The 26,826-nt window shown below is 34.6% G+C and overlaps 1 protein-coding gene across 1 annotated transcript in view; it reads right to left on the bottom strand.

Moving 5' to 3' along the window:
* The window catches only part of ELP4 (elongator acetyltransferase complex subunit 4), a 135,161-nt gene that overhangs the window by 30,065 nt on the left and 78,270 nt on the right, over nt 1-26,826 (bottom strand). The window contains exons 6-7 of the mRNA XM_032843446.1: nt 10,524-10,608; nt 5,368-5,556 (exon numbers count right to left, since the gene is read on the bottom strand). Coding sequence (XP_032699337.1) covers nt 5,368-5,556; nt 10,524-10,608 — 274 coding nt within the window. The remainder of the gene's footprint in view (nt 1-5,367; nt 5,557-10,523; nt 10,609-26,826) is intronic.

The following is a 26,826-nucleotide window of genomic DNA, read 5'->3' as shown; positions in this document are numbered from 1 at the left end:
GAGCCACCCACATGCCCCTCAAGGCATTTTTTTTTCAAAGATTTTATTTATTTATTTGACAGAGAGAGACACAGCGAGAGAGGGAACACAAGCAGAGGGAGTGGGAGAGGGAGAAGCAGGCTTCCCACCAAGCAGGGAGCCCAATGTGGGGCTCAATCCCAGAATCCTGGGATCATGACCTGGGCTGAAGGCAGACACCTAACAACTGAGCTACCCAGGCACCCCACCCAAGGCAATTTTACCACATTTTCTTCACCTTAAAAAAAAAAAAACCCAAACCTTCTATCATTTTATAAATCACCCCTTCACATACTCAAGGTCTCTGTGTCCCTACATTCCAAGCTCTAGGTAACACTAATTTCTGGCTCTATAGATTTCCTTATTCAGGACCTTCACATTAATGAAATCATATATATATGTTCTTTTGTGATGGCTTCTTTTATTTGGCATAATCTTATTTTAGGGTTCTTCTATTTTGTAGCAAATATTAGTACTTCATTCCTTTTTATGGCCAAATCATATTTCATTGTATGGATAAATCACATTTGTTTATCCAGGTGTCAGTTAATGGAGATTCAGGCTGTTTCCATCTTTTGGCTCTTATGAATAATAGTGCTATAAAACATTCACGCACAAGTTTCTATACGGACACATGGTCTCATTTCTCTTGGGGACATACTAATGAGTGGAATTTCTGGGTCATATGATAACTCTATATTGAATCACTGAAAAGTGCAAGACTGTTTCCAAAGCAGCTGTACCCTTTTACATTCCCACCAGCAAAGTATGAGGGTTTCAATTTCTTCACCTTACCAACACTTACTGTTACTTAAGTTTTTATTCTACCCATCCTAGAGAGTGTGAAATAGAATCTCATTGTAATTTTGATTTGTAATTTTGATGATTCATAATGTTGGGCTTCTTTCATGTGCTAACTGGCCATTCATCTATCTTCTTTCGAAATTGTATATTCAAATTCCATTCCCATTTTTTATTGAATTGTCCTCTTAGTATTGAGTTGAAAGCATTCTTTATGTGTTATAGATACAAATCTCTATTCAGATATATGATTTGTAAATATTTTCACGTATCATAATGACTTCTTGATGGTGTCCTTTGAACATAAAAGTTTTTAATTTTGAGATGCATCACTGGCTCAACTAGTAGAGCATATGACTCATCTCAGGGCTATGAGTTCAAACCCCACATTGGGCATGGAAGCTACTTTAAAGAAAAAAAGTTTCTAAGTTTGATGAAGTCCCCTTTGTCTATTTTTTTTTCATTGTTTGTGCTTTTGGTGCCATATCTAAGAATTCTTTGCCAAATCTAAGGTTATAAAGATTTTTCCCTAAGTTTTTTTCTAAGAGTTTTATAGTTTTGGCACTTACATTTAGGTCCTTGATTAATTTGAATTAATTTTTGTACCTGCTGTACTGTGTGTACTGTGTGTAACTTCATTGTTTTGCTCATGTGGCCCTCTATTTGTCCCATCCCATTCATTGAAAAAGATGATTCTTTTCTTGTTAAATGGTCTTGACACCCTTGTTGAGATCAGCTGACCACATGGATTTATTTCTGAACTCTCAATTCTATTCTGTTGACTTATATATCTATTTTATGATAGCCTTTTACCATTGTTTTTAGTAAATTTTGCAATTGAGAAATATGAGCCCTCTTACTTTATTCCCTTTTAGGTTTATTTTGGTTATTCTAAGTCCTCTGAAATTGCATAGCCATTTTAGAATCAGCTTGCAAATTTCTCCAAAAAAATTCAGCTGGAATTCCGATAAGGACTGCATTGGATCTGTAGATGAGTTTAGAGACGATCGTCATAATAATTTTGAATCTTCTGATCCATGAACCTGGGAAGTTTTTCCATTCATTTAGATCATTAAAATTTTTTTCAACAATGTTTTGTAGTTTTCAGAGTATAAGTTTTACATTATCCTTGCTAAAATTATTCCTAAGTATTTTATTCTTTTTTGTACTATTATGAATGCAATTGTTTCCTTAACTTCATTTTCAGATTGTAACACAAGTTCTTAATGTTTACCTCCCCATTAGAAGGTAAAGTCCCTGAAAGGAACCAGTATCTCATTCAATTAAAAACTTCCACTAATATAAAGTGGGCTATAGCATTACTAGTTACTCAAAAACAGTAAAGAATAAATGAATGAATAAAGTAGGAAAACACAGCTTCAATAGATAAATTTGTAAGAAATGCAGATCTTGGGTGCCTGGGTGGCTCAGTGGGTTAAGTCTCTGCCTTTGGCTCAGGTCATGATCTCAGGGTCCTGGGCTCTCTGCTCAGCAGGGGGCCTGCTTCCCCTCTGCCTGCCTCTCTGCCTACTTGTGATCTCTCTCTCTCTCTCTCTGTCAAATAAATAAATACAATCTTAAAAAAAAAAAAAAAAGAAATGCAGATCTTTCCCCCAATTTGTTGAGAGGGAAGTATTTGGATTTAAGAAATCTTGATGTGAAAGGCACCTGGCTGGCTCAGTTGCGACAGCAGGCAACTCTTGATATCAATTTGGGGTTGTGAATTTGAGCCCCATGTTGGGGGTAGTGTTTACTTAAAAAGAAAGAAGAAAGAAAGAAATTGTGATGTGAAAAGTCAAAATTTTTTTCTGATTAAGATCTCATTTTTATTTTTGCTATAAGTTTGTAATTATTAAAGAGGCTGCTAACTTGAAGAGAAAAAAGTTGCTATGGTAACCCTCAGAAAGCTCAAGAGCACAAGTCACTGACAATGTATGGAGGTACGGTATACTGTCAATTACACTCCTCTCTCCACTTGTGCTGGAAGGAATATGGTGCTACATCAGACTATCTTAAAATGTTTAAACAGTCACTTAAAATAGTGACTTTTTCTTAAAAGAAAATGTGAACCTTTTCCTGTACATTGAAGGAAAGCTCAAGGATTCACGTTTCACAAACTTCATATAGTCCTTAAATAAAGTCTCAGCTTTAATGCTCATATAGTATGTTTAGATACAGCACCTTAAAATGGTATTTCTTTATCTCCTTAGAGAACTCCAAATTTCACTTATATCTCATATTTCTGTTAATGTAGTTAAATGTAGGGTCTGCATAGAACCATGAAATCTCACCAAGTACAGTCTTTGTTTCTGTGATTTGCTTGAACATGTCATTTCAGTTCAGACCTCAGTTGCAAAACAGGGATAATGCTTTACTTGTCCAAAGGCGGGAGCCTAGCACAGATGAGCCCCATGTCATTTCTAGCTCTAAGATAAAAAAATAGGAGATTTACTAGCTTTGAATGAGTTCCAGAATAAAAATGTTACATTTCTAGTATGTGGTTCTGGAATCAATTTTCTGGGTTCAAAGCATGGTTTCTCAAGTACTGAACACTGACCTAGTTTCTTAATTTTTCTGTACCACAGTTTCCTTGTATGTAAAATGGAGATTATAAAAGTAGTTACATAAAATTTTATAAGAAGCATTAGATCCTGACTTTAGGTGTTTTATATTTGTTAGCTGCTATCATTGTTATTACTATGACTTCCCAGAGAAGTAAAGGAAAACAAAACTCAAAACTATTCTGCTCTAAGTGTCATTTCAGATCATAGTGGTTTTTTTTTAATTTTTTTTTTATTATTAACATAGAATGTATCATTTGTTTCGGGGTACAGGTCTGTGATTCGTCAGTCTTATACAACACAAAGTGCACATCACAACACATACCCTCCCCATCACCTGACCACCCATCCTCCGCCTCCTCCCCTCACAGTGTTTTAGTATGTAAGTTAGAAAAAATGATTACAGGGATTTTGTTTATTTTGACTTTCACATTCCATTCACTGCAGCCAATTTTTAAATTCTATTGTACATTTATTATAGAAATATATACAAAATAATACCATGAAAAAATATATGATGTAATTCTAGTTTCTCTATTACCTCTATTATTAATAAAAATAATGATGAAAATTGTCCCAAACTTGCCTCTTGAATACTCTTTAAAAAAAAAATACTTTTTGAGGGGGGCACCTGGGTGCCTCAGAGGGTTGAGTATCTAACTGTTGATTTTGGCTCAGGTCATGGTCTCAGGGTCATGAGATTAAGCCCTGCATTAGGCTCTATGCTGTGTGTGGAGCCTGCTTAGGATTCTCTCTCCCTCTTCCTCTATGCCTCCACCCTCCACACCCCTCCCCCACTCTCTCTGTCAAGGGGAAAAAAATGAAATAAAAAAAAAATTTTTTTTAAGTTTTATTAATTTATGTAATCTCTACACCCAATGTGGGGTTTGAACTCATGACCCTGAGAACAAAGAGTTGAATGCTCTTCTGACTGAGACAGCCAGGTGCCCCAGCCTCTTGTACATTCTTAAGAAAAGGACTTTTTTGAGTCATTGAGGAAAATCTTGTAAAGATGCCTCTTTTTCCGTCTGGGGAGGACTGACCTCTTTTCCTGAAAGTGTAGCTTCAGGAGATTTATACACAGAAACAGCAAGGAAAGAGAGGGACTTGTCCTATTCAGATCAACTTTTTTTCTTCCCTTTTTTCCCTTCAAAATTCGGAATGTAGAAAAAGATACATACCACAAAATTTACCATTTTAACCATTTTTAAGTATACAGTTCAGTGAAATTAAATACATTCATAAAGTTGTGTTACCTTCACCACTAACAATTTCTAGATCAGTTTTCATTTTCCAAAACTGAAACTCTATACCTATTAAATAATAACTTGCCATGTCCTCTTCCCCTCCAGATCCTGGCAACCACCATACTACCATCAGCTCTATGATTTTTTAATACCTTAAGTACCTCGTGTAAATGGAATCATAGTATTTGTCTTTTTGCAACTTATTTCACTTAGGATAATGTCCTCAAGATTCATCAGTGTTGCTGCAAATGTCAGAATTTCCTTCCTTTTCAAGGTTGAATAATATTCCATTGCAATATAGGCCACATCTTGCTTATCAATTTATCTGTTAATGGATTTTCAGAATGCTTCCACATTTTAGCTATTATAAATAATGCTAAGAACACAGGTGTACAAATATTTCTTCAAGATATATGTTTAGATCAGCTTTATGATTAATGAAAAGATACCAGTAAAAATCAACCTCATGTCACAATGATATTACATGTTTACAAGAAATCAAAGAAAAAAATAATAACATTATTAATGATGGACTTACATATACTCACTGTATATTAAAACCACAACTACACAACAATTTAACAATCTAAACTAAAAGACATTTTTCTGGCATTTCTGAAATCTGTTTTACTTAAATGGCAAATGAAAATAACTTATCAGATTCAGACTCATAAAGCATGTATATATTGCTCTTCCTTATGTCCTTAGTTAGGGGAAAGAACTTTTGGAAAGATTTGTACCTGGATAAGATGTGTTGGCATTGTGATGATACAGGCTGAAAGAGAAGTTCGTAGAAGACCACGGAGAACATAAAGGAACTTCGTAAGGCTGTGGCTGTTGTCACAGTTTTCTGTACAGCAAATGTCATCTCCCCACAAAGGTGAACCAAGATTCTGGATTCCTATTCTTAAAATGTTTTTCTGTTTTTTCTAAAGGAAAGTGGGAGGGAGGTAAACACATTAAGTTTCGTTAACCAGTAGGCTACCTCTTTCACTTCTCTTTGCCAGTTTTTAAATTTATAAAAGATTAGGGAGGTAAAGTCAGTAGAGGTGGTAAAATGCGTAGTCAGTGTAAGGTAAGATAAAGGAAATCTTCACTATTACAAGACTGCAAAAACACAACTGACTTTTTTTCTTACTTTTGTAAAATTTGAAGAGTATCAAAAGCCTCAATCTTCTACATTTTAACAGTGACTACTCTAAGGATTGTTTGAGGCGTCTGAAATAATATATAAAAAATCAGTTAGCAATAAAGAACATCTACACCAGAAGGCTTACAAACCATTCTTAGTATTACAAAATTCTACAAGTCTTTCAATAAACTATAATTTGCTCAATATTTCTCATTTAAAATGCTACTGTGTCCAATGTCTGATACTTTGAAAGAAGTTTAAAAATGTGTGTTTTGGTTTTACACTCTCTCTATATAAGCCTTTACTTATTCTTTTTGAGGTTATTTTTACCAATTAATTTAAATTTAATGCTTTCCATAAAACTGAACAAGTGAACATCTAGAAGTCAAGGCTACTGATATAGTGACTAATATTTCCTGGAAAAAGAACATTTAAAAACCATTAAATAAAACCTAGGATGATTATCAGTAAGTGTTTGCCAGAGATGTATTTATAACAGATTTTACTGTTTGTATTATTCTAACTGAACAAATGTTTTATAAATGCTTTCCTTAGCAATCCGGCAAAATTTCTGGGCAAAGGAGGAGACAATAGCAAAACCTGGTGCATGGAAGTAATTTAAAAATTATTATTACAATTCTCATTGGGAAAGTTAAGTTTTCTCTTTCAAAGCAGACATTTGGAACATGTGCCATTTTTGAGTGTGATTTCTGCTGAAGCCAGATCCTACAATATATCACATGTTATTGCTATAATAAAACTAATAAAATTTATTTAACTAATATAATTTATTAACCACCCACTAGCTCCCTGATATTACAGATAAAAGTTGAATTTGTGTTATTTTTGAGAATTTATCAATAAAGGAAAGTAGGGAAAATGTTAGAAGAGGAAAAACAAAAGGGGACAATAATTAGTAAAATGGGTAAGACAGATATTCAGAGTCTGGACTGTGTAATTAAGAAGATGCAGTTCTAGGCAAGACCCATACACTACTTAGGCATTCATTTTCTCATCTCTACAATAAAAAGGACAGAATAGAACATTGTTCTATGAGCCTATACAATTCTTCAAATCTACAAAGGGACATAATGGGTTGGATACAGCTATTAAAATGAGATTACAGAAAAAGGAATTTAGTTTAAGCACATTAAAAAAAAAAAAAAACCTTCCTGACTCCAAGAACCTGGAACACAATGTTACTATCAAAGTAGCCGGTTCAATTTTCTTTTCTGGTCATATTAAGTTTATGATAGGCAGTCACCTTAAGATATATGTTATGATCCTCTGCAGTCCATAAAAATTGTTTTCTTTTTAAATTTCTGCATTACTTGAATGAAATGAAATAATATGTACCAGGGCTTGTGTTAGAAGTTTAAATAAGTTTTGGATGAATTTATGTAAAATATCTGTGAAATGACAGGTTATCCCTTACATTGTATTACTTAGAAACTGAGAATTTAAGTAAAATGGCAAGATTACATTTTATTTTGTCATTCCTAAACTTGTTTTCTCACGTATCTCAATTAGATTCTCAACAGAAAGAGCAAGCTGGAAAAAGGGAGAAAGAAACCTTTCCCCAAAATCTAGGTATTAGAACAAAATCTGAAGGCAGAAGGAGAGCAGCATTATATCATTTTCCCTGTCAACATTTCAGAAACTTGAGGGCCAGCTTTATATTTTAACCCAGTCACTATTACCAACAATTGTATCAAAGAGCATCTGCTAAAAGTTTATAACAAAAATGCTGTTAGGTGCAGAAGCAGGAGAACTACAGAGGTTTAGCAACCTTGACAGATACATTGATATATCTGAAAAATAATGAAAATATTAAGCCAAAGAATGAATAATAAGATATTTAAGTGGGGTAGGTACTGAGCACACCAGAGTATAACTGAGCATAATACTTCAACATAGAGAATACATTTATATTTTTTTAAAAAATGACAGTAATGGCAAAAAAAAAAAAAGGCTGAATTACAAATTTCTTGTGTCGTTTTTGTTATAATTCCTTTGCTATGACATATAATAATGGGGGCACATCGTAGGGCATAACAAAATTAAAAAAATAAACTTTTGTATTAAGCTGAACAATAAATACTTACATTTATTCCTATGAGAACATGTAAAATATTTAATCTGGTATTCTAAGGAAAATCAATGTTCATTACTATTACATATCTCTTAGATATTTAGTTACATTCATAACTTAAATGAAATTATAGCAGCGATTTGTAAATGTCTCCATTCCAAATATCCTTACAGATGAGCTACACTACTTTACTTACTACCAAGGTAATCGTGTAATAGTATATAATACTCAGTTCCTAATAGCCTACTTCAAGTAAACTAAATTATTTGAAAATATAAGTTTATTTGAAACTATAGTGATAGAGGAAAGAAGAAGAAAATTTCCTTTTAAAAAGAAGAATTTGGGGCACCTGGGTGGCTCAGTGGGTTAAGCATCTGCCTTCAGCTCAGGTCATGATCCCAGGGTCCTGGGATGGAGCCCCACATCAGGCTCCCAGCTCAGCAGGGAGTCAAGGCTTCTCCTTCTCCGTCTGCCACTCCCCATGCTTGTGCTCTCTCTGTCTCTTTCCCGAATGAATAAATGAAAAAACTTTTTTTTTTTTTAAAGGAGGATTTATTTCAGTATCAGAACATTATTTTGACTCAGGAATAATATTTTTTGAAGTAGTGCTTCATAGATGCGTTTTTGTGGCTTCTTGAACTCATCTAAAGTTTCTGAGACAGATGTATAGATAAGGTAATTTGGCAAATGATACATTTCATAATATAACAATATGGAAATTTATTAATATAAAAACAACATAAAATTTATGCTTTTGCATGTTGTAAATTTTTTCACCATTCTTCGTATTCACCATATAAATATCTACATCAACTCTGTTTAATCTTTGTGAAAGTCAATAGTTGTAGAACCTCTGGTTCAGAGAGACAAACCAGTTCAATTCGTTGCTTATCAACTTTCATGAAATAAAATACGATTTATTGAAAATTGTGTTGTTTTTCATACTCAGATAAATGACTAGGAAAATAAACATTTCATTCCATTCTAATAATAGCTTACTGATCAAGGGTCCTTTGGATGGATGTGTGCAGATGTGTGTACACATGTGTATATACATATATATGCAAGTATATCTTTTTGCTATTGGCTTTGCTTTTTTGCACTTTATAAAATTTCCTCCTCTTAGAAGATGTATCTCATTCTGCAAGAACACCAACTCTGCACACTGTATCATAGGAACTGTTATGACATGCCTGTTTCCATAGCAACCACAGCCAGTGGAGAGAGGTGTCTGTCAGGGACCAATTTACCTCTCCAGACGGGCGATGCTACTAAAGAGATGACACAGTGCCCATAAATCTTAGCTAGAACCAAAAATGGAGCAACAATGAGCAAAATAAAATTGTAATAAAAACTGAGCCCACAAAACTGTAACATACATGAAGAGTTATCTATAAATAAATGTGTATGCTTCACCACACACATAAGTATTTTCAACTTGCTATTAAACTGATGATTAGCTATGGTGAGTGCTGTGAAATTTCTAGGCCTGATGATTCACAGACCTGTACCCCTGGGGCAAATAATACACTATATGTTAATAAAAGTAATTTTAAAAAAACCTGATGATCAAAACAAATTTAAAAATTACCTTGCTGTGGAAAAAAAATTAAATACAGCAGTAAAGTTTATAGGAATACTTAAAATTTATGGATTAGGAGCAAATGCAGTTGATAATGCAAAAAAGAAAGACTTCTGGATTCCTTGCTTTCTTCAGTAAAAATAATGGTGCTCTGGAAATACTTCTGCTAAAATAATAATAATGAACTGAAAATCTTTAGCAGCTATAGCAATTAAAGTCACTGAGAAAGATTACTGAAAGGCATGATATCTGGAAATAAAATTTCTCTCATTTTGTTTAAGTTAAACTAACCGGAACATCTTTAATAGTAGGAATTTGGAATCTTTAACAGAGGGAATTTAAAAACTTCCATTTTTAAAAATAGAGCTACAGAGAAATAATTAAGTTATAAAATATTTTAAGATAGCAAATAAAATCACCTTTTATTCAATGAGACAACTCAAAGCATGATGTTATAAGAAATAAAATCTTAACTAATTTTTACTCATAAGGGAATTCAGTTAAGGACTAACTGACAAATATAAAAAATTTAGATAAGAAAGTACAAGTCCTACAGATTTAGGAGTAATTTTAACATGTGGTTATTTATTAATTCCAGGTGCTACAAATATGGACTTCAGATAATTTACATCGACAATGTATGCATACATCTTTTGTGCATACACTGAGAACTTAGCTAAAACTTTAAATACACATTAACGATTAAACTAAGGCTGCCTGTGCACTGCTTATGGACATCTTCTGTGCTTGGAAACAGCTTGCTCCCTGTTGATTATTCTAAGACCTTCTGGGTTTACCTCTAAGGAGTTTAAAAGCAACATTATAGGGACGCCTGGGTGGCTCAGTTGGTTAAGCGGCTGCCTTCGGCTCAGGTCATGATCCCAGCATCCTGGGATCGAGTCCCACATCAGGCTCCTTGCTCGGCGGGGAGCCTGCTTCTCCCTCTGCCTCTGCCTGCCTCTCTGTCTGCCTGTGCTTGCTCACTCTCTCTCCCTCTGTCTCTGACAAATAAATAAATAAAATCTTTAAAAAAAAAAAAAAAAGCAACATTATACACATGATTACAAAAGGTTTTGAAGGTACTCAGTACCTGGGGATTGGATCCATCAAATCCTTCCTCATATATGACGTTCTGGATAAACTGAAGCAGCTTTCTGTAGCCACCACTCAAAGAACTGTTGGTAAGAAAGGGTTCAAACACATAAATGGCTTATTACAAGGGAAATTCAAAATCTAACCCCAAACATTAAGGAAATAATTAAAATTTATGAAATTATTTAAATATAATATAAAATGAACCAAAATAGTAAAAATAATTTAAAAATATACAGTCAATAGACCCTGGGAATAAGTTAAAATGCCTTATGTTAACTGGCTCAGTGTTCTTGACATAATGGGAAGATAAAAATCTGTGGAGACTGAGATGGCTTAATTATGTCAAGCTTAGTTACCTCCAAGAGAAAATTAATGATTTAATGAAGCAACCTAAAAGATGAAGCCACTATAGCTTTTCAGGAGTAATCATAGATAATTACCACATAGTTAATGAAGTGCTATGCCAAGTACACCTGAATCAATGTCTCGATCACCTCAGCTCATTTTCCAGGAAAGTCTTAATTTTCTTAGAACAAACTGCTAAAATAATAGTAATTAAAAATTTGATCTTTTAAGTCCTATGAAGACAAGCGAGTGTAATTTCCACTTTGTTTTTAAAACAAAAATAATAAAGTAAATGTATGAATTCAAGAAAATTATCTCACATGAATATTAGTATTAATGTTCCTATTTTAAAATATTTTACAAAAATGGGGAGACTGGCAGGCTCTGTTGGTACAGCATGAGACTTGTGATCTTGGTGTCATGAGTTCAAGCCTCACGTTAGCTGGAGAGCTTACTTAAAAATGTTTTTACAAATGTTATGAAACACCTAAAAAAAAATTAGTAACTGTGAAGAACATCTGGTTTAACACTGACTGAATTTAATATTCTTGATAATGCACAACCTGCGTGCTATGGCTGATCATTGTCCTGATAACGAAGTTCTGGAGCTTAGCTGTTTTATAAACATTTAAGTGACAAATGCTGTAAAAGCAGTGGGTGTCCTTAAAAATACAGAAGTGTTTGCTCCGTGTGATCCTAAGTAAGGCAATCACATATGCAGAATCAGTGCCCTAAAGAAATATGAAATATAATTGGAAGCACACATGCAACATTAAAGAACCTAACAAGTTAAGGAAAGCAGCTGACTACTTAGAGTGCAAAATCAGTGGTAGGTTACTCGGCCTGTTGCCCTTTGCTGTAAATATTTTATTGAACAGCCAGAGCTGGCCCTAAAGCACCTAACAAAAACAAAATAGAAAACCAAGAGAAAGGAATACTGTTATGTGCAAAATAAATATGACTCCAATTGGAGGCTTTGCCATATGGTTATTTCACATATAGTTATTTCTCCATTTTCAATGAGAGACTGGATTATATGGACACATTTTTCCAGTTTAGTGAGTGAAGAAATGTGTCCATAAAAATGATATTCCATAATGGTACTGATGTGACTCTTTCATAAGTATATGAATATATAAATATACATAAACACATAAATACATATGAATAGATAAGTAACGTATTTGTCCCAGCTAGCTCAACTTCCAGAAGACGGTGCTGCTGTTTGAAGGCAGCATGTTCAATTCCTATCCGGGTCAATTAGATGTGCACAAGCGGTAAATCTGCTCCAAGGCCCCAGATTATGAAGTGAATTTCAGGCAACCATTTGACAAATGTCAATATAGGTTAAAGGAGGGTGGATCGAGAATATAACCAGTTCATTCTAATCCACCAACAGCCAACCTACTCAAGACATTATTTCACATACAACAACGTTTCTTAAGCATTTTTCCTTCTGCCCCAAATTATTCAATAATAAAATTTGCCTTAAGTGCTTGGTAGTAAATTTGCTGTCTGAGGTGCATTACTAGACAACACCTACACAAAAGAATTCTTAGTTTTTTGTTGCTACTACTCAACCAGAACAGTCGGTTATTTCTTTTTTATTCTCCCAGTCTGTTAAAGTAACTATAGTAGAGCTAAGGCTCTCTTCAAAGGTGGTAGAGAGGTTTGATATGGGAACAAAAATAAAGACATAGAGCCAAACACCTTAATCTCTTTCTTTATTTAACACTGACATGAAACAATCCAGTCACCAGCAATGTTTAGAACTTTACAAATAATAAACTTCCCCAAACTAATTAGATTTCTAGGACAATAAACACTTTGATAACAAAATTAAATGGGAAAAAATCAATATATTTAGGTATATAAATTGATAATATTCATTTATGATACATGGAATTACAGCATTTAAAACTGAACTGGTTTATATAGTATTGATATTAAACTATTACTAAGTATTGTTAATCTCTATGAGATACAGCTCCTGCCAGCAATACATATAAAAATCTCTTTTTATATTTTTACATCTAAAATTTTTTAAAAATTAAACCCCTTTAATTTTGAGGCTGTTGTCTTTTTTTGTAGCTGTTCAGCAGTACAGTAACTTATAAATCAGGGGATGGCAGAAGAAACTCTAGTTATAAATATGACCCTGTCCTCCTTATTAATGTTTCCAAGCAATTAACAAAGGTTAGGTTATCAAAGTATTTAAAACATGTCCTAAAGCAGCACATTTCAAGTCCTATATACTATTTTACCTTGATTTTCTTAATTTTCAACAACTTTTATAGTAAAAAAAAAAAAAAAGAATTTGTGATTCCACAATTTGTCTTTAAAACTACAACAGTACGAAGAACATAAAAACAATTATTAGAACTTTAATTTTTACCTTTAAAATATCATTTAAATGTCTACTTCTATTACCATATCTTCTGATAGTAAATTTCTTTATATTAATATTAAATACGGGTAAGAGTTGTCCAATGACATGAAATGTAAAGCTATACATATATTATTATTATATTATTATTTAAGTAGGCTCCACAACCAACACGAAGCCCAGTGCACGCTTGGACTCATGACCCTGAGATCAAGATTTGAGCTGAGATCAAGAGTCAGATGCTTAACTGACTGAACTACCCAGGCACCCCTAAATTTATATTCTGATGACCAAGCTCAACATTTTTAAAAAAACTGACAGAAAGAAATGAGACTTTTGTACCTATCAGTATCTCCCCTCGCCCAATTTTCAGCAGGATATCTGACAGACATTTACAACAGTTAACTTCAATTTCTATTGACAAATGGCATTTTGGTTTTTTTGTGAAAAGTAATTTTGTCATCCTCATTAAGAAAGTTTTTTAAAAAAGGGGCACCTGGGTGACTTAGTCCATTGGGCTTTGGACTCTTGATTATGGCACAGGTCATGATCTCAGGGGTCATGGGATCCAACCCCATTTTGGGCTCCATGCTCAGTGCAGAGTTTGCTTGTCCCCGTCTCTTTGCTCCTCTCTACGCTCGTGCTCTTTCTCTCTCAAATAAATAAATAAATCTTAAAAAAAAAAAAAAGATTTTAAAAATCTGCTATAGTATATCTAGATGTAGATATAGATGCAGTATATCTAGAAAAGAAATCAAGCAAATAATAAATACCACTTGGTGACCTTGTAGTTTCTCAAACAATGAACAAAGGAATACTTAAAAGTCTCAATACGATTAAAGAATATATGTAAATGTAACAACAACAAAAAAGCTTGAGTAACAAAAGATGAGATCTTATTTGTGAAAATATAAACTACAAAAGTAAAAATACATATATATGAAATAACTTTTTTTCTTGTAAATAATAATGTTTTCTTGTAAATAATAAACTCGGGTATTCTTTGTAACAAAATTACTTGATTTTATCTACTGCCAAACTGTCTAACACAGTAAATACTCAGGAAATGTTTTGCATCTCTGTCACATTTGATCATTACAATAGCCTTGTAAGGTAGTCATTAGCTCTATTTCATGGTAGGGAAAATTAAGACCCTTTTGGAGACTTAAGTGATTTGTTCAAAGATGTACAACAATTAAGTGACAGGCACCTAAAAAGTTTTCTAAGCGTCAGAGTGAGATCCAGATTCAATGAAAAGTCTGTGGGTTCAAATACACTAATGTGGCTGTGATGAGGTTTGAACATGACTCCATTTAACACAAAGTATCCAGGTGTATAGTTTTAGGAAGAGATTTTTCTTTTAGTCCCACCTATGAAACCTTCACAATAGGCCTCACTTGTATTAACTTGGTACATGACATATAAAGACAATTCAAGATGGAAATAATGAAGGTTTACGATACATAAACGATACCAACGTAACAGTGGGAAGTATGCTCAAGACCTGGGCTCCTGGTCTATCTGTATTAGCAACTAGAGCTAAACGTGTGATAATGAGGTAAAGTACTTAACTTTTCTGGTCTGGGGCTCAAAATTTTCTCAGGTGACAGAGTTGCACTAATAATCTCTCTTGTCCTTTCTGACTTAAAATTACATAGTTCAAGAATGATTTTTCTTTTTAAGACTGATTTCTCTCATTAAAATGATTAATTGCTGGGTTTTTGAAAATAACTTCTGGTGCATTTTAATATTGATATTACTACTTCTTAGAAATACTTAGGAAGAAAAACTGTTATCGCACCCAATTAGGATTAATTTAAAGTGAAGATGAAGCATTTTTGATATTATTATGCAAATCATTGAGAAAATATGATTTGTATTACCAAAATTCTATTTACACATATATTTCAAGTATTCATTTATGACACATAGTGAGATATACTTGTAGGGGAGTAGGCACAATATTAAATGTCTCAACTAATTGTGTAAAATAGTTTGCCTAGCTCAAGTTATATTAGCATATAATTTGCATGTGACTATAAAGACTGTGAAGTCTATTCACAAGTAATTTTCAAGTTAAAAATTCCATTACTATTACCCTGAAGGCTGTCACAGATTTTTCTTTTCTGACGCTTTTCACCTAATAACACTGAGTTTGATTCTCTTCACCATGAATACTCAACTAAGAGTAGACCATACAGAGACTAGGAAGGCAAGGAGAACAATGACCAGCACAGACCTAAGAGTCACAGTTGAAAAATACTAAGAACGTGCATTCAGTGTCTGACGGAGATACTACTGAAAGAGGTTACGGACTTTCATGAAAAAGAATTCAGCTCTACATTACTCTGATTTCTTTTACTTACTGATGTAAAGAAGTTATTAGATTATGTCTCCTACTACCCATCATTGTTGTTGTCATCTAGCCAACATTGGGCCATGAACTGTCTTTCAAACATCCTGGCCTTTCAGTTTCTTGACCACCTCTCCTTCAATGATCTTATTTCCATCCTACCTATGGTGCTCCCTCTCACAATCATACTTTAGACCTTGCCATTATCAATAATTGTTATCCCTATGTGATCTCAATTCACACCCACAACTGCCACTTCCTGTCTCCCCCAGAGCCCATAGGGAATCATTTGACTACACTGAGATCTCCATACCATTGCCCACCACTTCACTTCCTCCCTTTGATACACTCTTTCAACTATTTAACTACCTTTATCCATGATCAATTCTTGTACTTCCTTCCTTGCTCTTCTCTTGCCTTGTCTCACCTGCTAAGCAAAACTATTCTGGCTAAATTAAACTCTCTGTCCACTCCACATTTGCCTCAGTACAGCTAAAAGTGGTAGGAGAAATGGCCCCATCCCAGTGGACTGGTCTCAGTGTAAAATCATGACCTCAAACTTCAATAGGCCCTTAAGACTGCCTGGCAATCCCACTATATACAGTCCCACCCTTCTTGATGATTTTTTCATACTTTCTCTTTTTGTATACAAACCCTTAATTTCCCTACCCATCTTTATTCTTAGCTTTTAACCTTTCACTGAGAAAACAGAAACAACCAGCAGACATCTATCACTACATTTACCTATCATCATCTTTACCAACATAAATACCCTCTCCTCCTAAATTACCATAGTTGAACTATTTATGAAACTTCTTTTTTTTTTTTAAAGCAAGTTCTACATGGGGCTTCTAATGTGGGGTTTGAACTCATGACCGAGATCAAGAGTCAGATGCTCTACTAACTGAGCCAGTCAGGTGCCCCACAGGTGAACTATTTATTTATTTATTTATTTAAAGATTTTATTTATTTATTTGACAGAGAGATAGACAGCATAAGTAGGCAGAGTGCAGGCAGAGGGAGAGGGAGAAGCAGGCTCTCCGCTGAGCCCGGAGCCCGATGTGGGGCTCAATCCCAGGACCCTGGGATCATGACCTGAGCCAAAGGCAGCCACTTAACCGACTGAGCCACCCATGAGCCCCTAGGTGAACTATCTAAACACCTATACTAACCCAGTATCTGTATTTGCTCCCAGACCTCATCCTATAGGATGTCACTCTAGCAATTCTTCAATTTCTCTCTCATATTAACTTTCCCTTTCTAATGGATGCATTCTAAAGTATATAAACATACTCTTATGTCTTCCTTTTTTTTTTATAAACACGAGTATATCTCTTCCTTTTAAGAAAATAAAAACATTTCCTGTCTCACTTCCTCTGCCAGCTACTACTCTATTTTTCTGCATCAGAGCTCCTTGAATTTTCTAATATTTAGTGTCTCCAATTCCTTCCCTCACATTTTCACTTAAAACCATTCCAGTTAGGCTTACACCAACATCATTTCATTCATACTGTTATTATGGTCACCAGTGACCTCCACTGGCTAAAATCAAAGGATCCTTTAATTTTTGTTAAAAGAATTTTATTGAGATATAATTCATACACCATTCAATTCACCCATTGAAAATGTACAAATTATGGGCACCTGGGTGGCTGACTCAGTTGGGTGTCTGACTCTTGATTTCGACTTAGGTCATGATCTCAGGATTGTGGGTTTGGGCCTGGCATCGAGCTCTGTACTCAGCAGGGAGTCTGTTTCTCTCCCTCTCCACTTCTCCCATCATGTGTGTGCTAAAATATATAACTAAATCTTTTTTAAAAAGTGTACAATTCAATGGCTTTAGTATATTCACAGAGTTAGGTTAACTATTACCACAATCAATTTTAGAATAGTTTTCATCCCTTTAGGAGGGAGTGCTGTACTCATTAGCATCACCCTCCTAAACTTTCCCATGCCCCCCAGCCTGAAAGAACCACCAATCTACATTGTTTCTATATATCTGCTTATTATAGTCATTTCATATAAGTGAAATCATATATAATTTGTCTGTTGTTATTGGTTTCTCTCACCATAATGTCTCAAGGGTTCATCTATGTTGTAGCAATATAACAATATTTCACTCCTTTTTATGGCTGAATAATATTCCAGATATGGATATATCATATTTAACCATTCATCAGTTGATGAATATTTGGGTTGCTTCTACTTCTGGGCTATTATAAATAATGCTGCTATAAACAATTCATGTACAGAGTTTTGTGTGGATGTGTGCACAACACTGAGAAATAAAAAAAAATTTCTCTTGGCCATATACCTAGGAGTGGGATTGCTGGATCAAATAATAACTCCATGATTAACCTCTGGGAGAAATGCCAGACTGTTTTCCAAAGCAACTGTCATTTTACATTCTTGCTGGTAGTATATGAATGTTCTGATTTCTCTGCATCCTTGCTAACACTTACTATTTGAATTTTTGATTCTAGCCATCACAGAAGGTGTGAAGTGGTATCTTATTGTGTTGTTGTTTTATTTGCTTGTTTTGGCCTGGTGTATTTTTATTTGCCTTTTACTTTATATGTTTTCTTGTCTATATATTTGGATTTATTTTTTGTAAATAGAACATACTTAAAATTTTTTTAAGACTTTATTTATTTGAGAGAGAGAGAGAATGCGAGAGCATGAGAGAGGTCAACTGGAGAAGCCGACTCCCTGCTGAGCAGGGAGCCTGATGTGGGACTCGATCCTGGGACTCCAGGATCATGACCTGAGCTGAAGGCAGTCGCTTAACCAACCGAGCCATGCAGGTGCCCCCAAAGTTAAATTTTTAACCCATTTTTTTCCTTTTAATTGTAAAAATACATACAGTGTACAGTTCAGTAGTGTTATTATATTAACAGAACTTTTTATCTTGCAAAACTGAAACTGTACACCCATTAAAAAACTCCTTGTTTTCCCCTCTCCAGCCCCTGGTAATCACCATCACAAATCACAAAGTAGTTAGTTTCTATGAAGCTGACTACTTTGGATACATCACATGAATAGAATAATATAGTATTTGTCTTTTTGTGCCAGGCTTATTTCACTTAGCATAATGTCCTTAAGGTTTATCCATGTTGTAGTATGTGTCAGGATTTCCTTTCTTTTTAATACTAGATAATATTTCACTGTACGTATATACCACATTTTGTTTATCCATTCATCGATTGCTAGACATTTGGATTGCTTCTACCTCTTGGCTATTGTGAATAATACTGCTATGAGCATGGGTATGCAAGCATCTCTTTGAAACCCTGCTTTTAATACTTTTGGATATACACCCAGAAGAGGGATTGCTCAATCATACAGTTCTATTTTTTAATTTTTTGAGAAATGTCATAAAATTTTTCATAGCAGTTATACCATTTTACAATATCACCAAGGCACAAGGGTTCTAATTTATCTACATCCTTGCCAATACTTTGTTTTATATTTTTTTGAGAAGCTACCTTAATGAGAGAGGTATTATCTCACTATGGCTTTGACTTGCATTTTTCTAATGATTAGGTCTATTACCTTTTCATTTGCTTTTCAGCTATTTGTCTATCATCTTTGGAGAATTATCTGTTCAAGACCTTGGCCCAGATTCTAATCAGGCTGTTTGTTGATACTGAATAGTACTAGTTCTTTATATATTTTGCATATTAATTCTTTATCACATAAAAGATAGGCAACTGTTTTCTCCCATTTCTTAGGTTGCCCTTTCACTCTATTGACTGTGTTTTTGGATGCACATAAGTGTTTAAGTTTGAAGTAGTCCCATTTGTCTATTTTTGCTTTCTTTGCTTGTGCTCTTGGAATTATCAAAAATAATTGTCAAATCCAACGTCATGAAGATTTTCCCCTTAATTTTCTTTTAAAACTTTTATAGTTTTGGGTTTCATGGTTAGGTCTTTAATCCATTTTGAGTTAATTTTTATATACAGTATAAGAGAAGAGCCCATCTTCATTCTTTCGCATGTGGATAATCCAGTTTTCCCAGCACCATTTTACTGAAGACTGCTCTTTCCCCTTGAATGGTCTAAGCAAGCACTCCTGTCGATGACTGTTTGACCATATATGCGAGGGTTTACTTCTGGGTCCTTTATTATATTCTATTGGTCTAAATGTTTACCTTTATGCCAGTACCAAACCACACTGCTTTGATTACTGTAGCTTTGTAAAATGTTTTACAATTAGGAAGTATGAGACCTCCAACCTTGTTCTTTTGCAAAACTGTTTGGCTATTTGGAGTCCCTTGAGATTGAGTCCCTGTATGACTTTAAATAAACTAATTAAACCTGTTGTGTCCCTTTCCTCATGTTCAAAATGGGGATACTATAAGCTTTCATGAGATTTTTGTAAGGATTAAATGAAATAACAAAAATAATATGTTAATAGGTGAGAGATAATCAGTTCTCAGTAATTATTAATGATTATTAATCCCCATGCTGTCAATATAATATAGTAATGCTCCAGTTGCAGGATGGATGAAAATCAGGTGGGATAACAAGATGGAACAAGGTAAGCACTTAAGGAGGTAAGAAGGAATTGGATGAGTACAACAGTACCACCTAGAACTAACTGCCAAGTAAGTTAAGAAGAAACACTGTTATCGAGTCTTCTAATAAGCTTTCAGGAGTGAGCTAAGTAGTGTGGGAGGCACAGGAAATATGACTACTGCTCATTAACAGACATATCTAAGGAGGAACTGATTTCCAAATGTGTTTTTCTCAAAAGAAAGAATAAGATAGGGAAAAGAAAGCTGATTGTTCAAATTCTAAATATTTGCTTCTGTAGTCTTCCCAAAGGAGAAATAGCTTTACTGATTTGCCTATTAATAAAAATGTTTATTAGAATAAATTTCAAGCATTTAAGCAGAAATAATAATAATGATGGAAGCCAAAATTCATTAAGCCTTTACAATATTAGCCAGTGTTTGCTAAGAGGTAAATTTTTACTATCACATTTAATAATCTTAAGTAGTTTCTATTATTATTATTCTTATTGAAGCCTAAGTAATGGGGGCCCCAAGAAGCAACTTGTACAATGTCACATAGCTAGTAAGTGGAAGAGTCAGGATTCAAACCTAGATTGTCTAACCAAAGGGCCCTATCTAAACTACACTGTCTCACAGGAAGGTTTATAAAAAGAAAAAGAAAAAAAAAAAAAAGCCAAATAATCCACAATTCAAACACCCAGAAACAATTCCTGTTAGGCTACTGATGTATATCTTTACAGACCACTTTCTACATATACACATCATATATTACATATATTGTTTTATAATCTGTTTTGTTTTTATCTCCTCCCTTTGCAAGCAAGGTATTCCACTAGGTAAATACAACATAATCAACCAATCTATGTTGATAATTCTTAGGTTATCTCCAGATTTTCCGTAATACAGATTATAATAATCTTATCGTACACGTATCTTTGTTAACTTGTATCATTATTTCTTTGTCATCAATTCCTAGAAATGGGACAATGGTAACAATGATAATGTACACTCCAACTTTGATACCCTTTACTAGAATTAACAACGTACATTCCTATGGTTAACATAAGTGACATCTATAGCATCTTTAACACCAGGTATTATAATTTTAAATATCTGATAGCTGGAAAATGGTATCTCTTTGGTTTTTCTTTGCATTTTTTTGATCACTAAGGAGGCTTACTAGCTATTTTTTGTTTCTTCTTTTGAGAACATCCCATTGTTATCTTTTGTCCTTTTTGTATTAGGATACCCAAATTATCACCAATTTAAAAATGCTCTTGGGGCACCTGGGTGGCTCAGTTGTTTAAGGATTTGCCTCAATCTCAGCTCAGGTCTTGATCTCATGGCCATGAGATCAAGACCTGTGCTGGGATCTGGGCTGGGCCTACTTAAAAATAAAATAAAAATGCTCTCAATTTACTAAGGATATTAACATGTCTATACATAAATTTACTAAGGATTTTAACATATATATACATATGTTTATTTTTTAAATTCTGAAACAATTTCAAACTTAGAGAAAAGTTGCTAATATAGGAATTTTTTTTCTCTAGTTCCGCTAGAGGATAAGTTGCAGACATGATGACACATCACTTCTTAACAATTTAGGCTATCATTCCTACAAACATTCCCCCACATAACAACAGTATAACCATCTGACTTGGGATATTAATATAATTTGGAAATTAGTACTACCATCTTATCCTCAGACCCCATTCAAGCTTTGCCACTTGTCCCAATATCAGTCTTTAGAGTAAAGCACTCAGTTCAGAATCACATGTTGTATTCAGTTTTCATGTCTCTCTTCAGTCTTATTCAACCTAGAAGTTCCTTAGACTTTCTTGACTTTTATGGTCTTGACACATTTGAGGATTACAGGCCAGGTATTTGATAGAATGTTCCTAATTTGGGTTTGTCTGATGTTTCCTTATGATTAGATTTAAATTAGGTATATTTGGTAGAAATACCACAGAAGCGTTGCTGAATTCTTGTTCATGATTTCAGTTTGCCCATTACTATTGACATTAACTTGATTAAAGTTATGTCTGCCAGGCTTCTGCCCCATAATATTCCTTCCCCGTGTAGTCAGCAAATATTTTGTGGGAAGGTACTCTGTGCTTATGTAAATATCTCGTTTCTCGATAACTTATTTAGTCATTTATTTGTATCAATATGTACTCATGGCTTTCTGATTTATTAAATGGGTTACAATCCACTTACCATCATTTTTTATTCTGATGCTCAAATTTTCTCCTATTTGGCCAGTGGGAACTTCTCTGAGTTGGTTTCTGCATCCTTTTGAGATTCCCTGTGCTTTGGGCTTGTGCTCAGTGCGGAGTCTGCTTGATCTTCTTCCCTGCACTCCCCCTCCCCCCACTGGTACATGTATGCTCTCTCTCCAATAAAATCTTTTAAAACATTTTTAAAATGATGTTTATTCATCATAAAAATTCAAATGCATAAAACATACAAAGAGCAGGAAAACTCCCAAAATCCACTACCCAGAGGTGAACATTGTTAACAGTATGATGAACATCCTCTCATACATCTCTCTGCACCAGCCCTTCCTCCTTTTACCAAAGAAACTAATGTGGGATATTAAGAAGTAAGCTGTTAAAAATGGTTTTCATTCTAAGGAATATTATGAGAACTATGTACAGATTTGTTTAATTTTGGCATTTCTTTCACATCATTTTAAATACTACACATCGTTTTAAATACATCCTTTTAAATACTACACATAACTGTGAGGAGGAAATTTAGTTTGAGTCTTGTGAACTTCTTTGACCACCTATCATTAAGGTTTTGGAACCTAAATTAATATCTCTGAATTAGTGTTAGAAAAGAATTTAGAAACAGCTATATAAAATTTTATGTAAGCAGGATTCTGTAGGCTATTATTATAATTATTATATGCATCCCATTATTATAATCTGCTTTTTCACTTTCTTATGTCTTTGATGCTAAGCCCAGTATCCATCTCAAGTCTCTTACGCAGAAAAAACTGCTGTGGAGCCTACCCGCTACAGCTGATGCTGCAGTCTTTGCAACTAGCATCAGCCACAGACCTTAATAAAAGACACTGTGCCCACCACCCTCCAAAGGATATTTCCCTTGGAAGGTAGTGGGCACTCGAACCTAAATAAATAAAGCTGAAGCTTAGACTCCTTTCCTCAGTATTTGAAAGATGTGATCGGTATCCTTTTTCCCAATGTTACTTTCAAACCACTCCTCCTCCTCCATTTTCTGGCAAAAACAAACAAACAACATTCATGTTTTCTTATGTCTGACCAATCCCAATCATTCCCCTTTTAAGGTGCTGTCTTTATCAAACTTCTGGACACTTTCCCTATCAGTTGAAGACACTGTACCTGGTCTACAGTCCTAATTCAAACATCTTATTCTCAACCAACACTTCTGATCTTGGTAATTGCTTTGTTCATTTACCACCACTATTGAAGCTAGGAAGTCCACCACCAGTCCACTACCCCTTCTCTCTCTCCTCATCTATCAACAGCAGTTGTCTTCATTTTCTTAGCCCTAGTTTGTGATCCATCATTTACTTTGTTTAATACCTTAAACTCCTATTGAATGAATGTCTCAAAACTTGAATCCTGCCTACACCAGGAATCTTAGCAGAGAGGCCAGAAAGTAACAATCTAACAGATTGTACCACCATAAATATTTGATACTTCTCTAGTAGGTATATTTTTCTACTCCATAAAACAACTATTTCAACCCTTCTCATTTAACCCAAACTCCTAAGAGGTAAGTCACTATTTCTCAGCAGGTGACGTTGCCTATTATTCACTGAGTAAAGAAACAATCTCAGTCCACATCTTCAACACTATTCAAGACCCTGCCTTCAACTTTATAAACCTATTTGTTTGCATCTACACCGTTGTCTTCTACCTTTCCCTCCTTCCCTCCAGTGGAGGAAATGTTAGACATCTTAGTGGTCAATCCTTGGTCTTGAGTAGCTTAGGAATTCTGCCAAATTGTTTAGCAATTTGCCTAATGTTATACAGCTAGAAACCACTATTTCCTCTTCTAATCTCCATCCATTCCCTCGCTATTGAATTTTTCTTATTCACATTAAAACAGAACAGCAAAAACTTCTTGCTTCCCAAACCTCTTCCACTTACTGTTTTTTCTCTACCTCCTTATGAACAAATTTCTTAACAGAATTATATGACCTCTGCCTATCTCTCTGAACTCACCTTTCTTCTAGATCATCCCATTATTCTTTTCACCAACATGGCCTTTCAGGTCCTTGAGTATACTAAGTCTTTCATTTCTTAGCACACTGGCTGCTCCCTGCAGAATATTTCTTGGCTACTGCCCTTTGTAGAATGGTTTTCGTATTTTCAAGTCTCAGCTCAAATGCTTCTTCAGAGAGGCAATCCTGAATAACTCAAAGCAGATCCCCTTACTCCAATATGACTTGTGGAATGTTCTTTTTCTTTGTATTACTTATCACAACTCTTAATGACATATATATTTGTTTATTTGGCTTTAAAAATTGTGTGCTTTCTCACTAGACTAAAAACACTACACATGGTCAAAATTATCAGCTGCTTTGTTTACTACAATAAATCTAGAGTTGAGCATTATGCTAGGCTCATTAAAGGTGCTCAGGTTCACAGAAAGTGTACCCATCAGAAAATGTGTTCCAATAAACACTGGAGGATATGTTTTTTACAGCAATGAAGGACACCATCCTAATTCTATTTTCTGAAACCTGGAAAGCATTCTTGATACTCCCTTTACTCTTTCCCCAACCCTGATGACAGCAAAGAAATCAGATTAGGCAAGGGTCCTGGGCCTTATAGGATCTCCGTTAGAATGTAGGTTTATTATTCTGGATGTTGCTATAGGACAGTTTTTCTTTTTTTCAAAGATTTTTTAAGTAAAATCTGCATCCAACGTGTGATGCAAACCCACAACCCCAAGATCAAGAGTCATGTGCTCTATTGACTGAGTAGGTTAGGTGCCTGACCTAGAGCCAGGTGCCCCTAGAATGTAGGTTGATTTTTCCGAATGAGATTGGAAGTAATTGAGTTTGAGCCAGAGGAGTGATAAGAGCTGACTTTTGTTGTAAAACTGTACTAATGAAGTAAACCAAGTCACATATAGTTACTTACATTTAAGTTAATGAAATTAAAATAAAATAACTCTTCTTTAAATGTTTGGTAGAATTCACCTGTGAAGCCACCTGGTCCTGGACTTTTGTTTGTTGGGAGTTGTTTAATTTCTGACCACATCTCTTTGCTGGTTATGGGTCTGTTCAAGTTTTCTGTTTCTTCCTGTTTCAGTTATGATAGTTTATATGTGCCTAGGAATTTATCCATTTCCTCCAGTTTGTCTGATTTGTTGGCATATACTTTTTCTTATTATTCTCCTATAATTGTTTGTATTTATGTGGTACTGCTTGTTATTTCTCCTCTCTAATTTGTGATTTTATTTATTTGGGTCCATTCTCTTTTCTTTTTGGTAAGTCTGGCTAGGGGTTTATTAATTTTATTAACTGTTTCAAAGAACCAACTCCTGGTTTCATTGAAATGTTTTATTACTTTGTTTGTTTTTTGGTTTCTGTATCATTCATTTCTGCTCTGATCTCTTTTTGAAAAGATTTTATTTATTTATTTGACAGAGGGAGAGAGAGAGCACAAGCACAAACAGGGGGAGTGGCAGGCAGAGGGAGATGGAGAAATAGGTTCCCCGCTGAGCAGAGAACCTGATGTGGGGCTCGATCCCAGGAGCCTGACATCATGATCTGAGTTGAATGCTGATGCTTAACTGACTGAGCCACTCAGGTGCCTTTATTTCTGCTCTGATCTTTATTATTTCCTTCCTTCTGCTGGTTTTAGGGCTCATTTGTTGTTGCTGTTGTTGTTTTCCAGCTCCTTTACATGTAAGATTAGGTTGTTTATTTGAAATTTTTCTTGCTTCTTGAGGTAGACCTGTGTTTTTATATACTTCCCTCTTACGACTACTTTTGTTGCATCCCAAAGGTTTTAGACTGTTGTGTTTCCATTTTCATTTGTTTTCATGTATTTTTTTTAATAAATTTTTTTTTAAAACATATAATATATTTTTATCCCCAGGGGTACAGGTCTGTGAATCGCCAGGTTTACACATTTCACAGCACTCACCATAGCACATACCCTCCCCAATGAGTTTTCATGTATTTTTAAAATTTCTTCCTTGATTTCCTGGTTGACCCATTCACTGTTTAGTATTATGCTGTTTAACCTCCATGTATTTGTGGTCTTTCCAATTTTTTGATTTGCTTGACTTCTAGTTTCATAGCACTGTGGTCAGAAAAGATGCATGGTATGACTTCAGACTTTTTGTATTTGTTGAGGCCTGATTTGTGACTGAATGTGTGATCTATTCTGGAGAATGTCCCATGTGCACTTGAAAAGAATGTGTATTCTGCTGCTTTAGGGTGGAACACTCTAAATATATCTGTTATGTCCATCTGGTCCAGTGTATCATTCAAAGCCATTTTTTCCCTGTTTGTTTTCTGTTTAGATGATGTGTCCATTGATGTAAGTGGGTGTTAAATTCCCCTACTATTACTGTATTATTATCAACTAGCTCCTTTGTGTTTGTTATTGTTTTATATATTTGGGTGCTCCCATGTTGGGTACACAAATACAACTGTTATATCTTCTTATTGGATTGTCCTATCC

Source organism: Lontra canadensis, unplaced genomic scaffold (assembly GCF_010015895.1).
Source record: "Lontra canadensis isolate GAN:19392208 unplaced genomic scaffold, GSC_riverotter_1.0 scaffold140, whole genome shotgun sequence".
Classification (NCBI taxonomy): domain Eukaryota; kingdom Metazoa; phylum Chordata; class Mammalia; order Carnivora; family Mustelidae; genus Lontra; species Lontra canadensis.
This window is presented reverse-complemented; position numbering and strand designations above follow the sequence as displayed.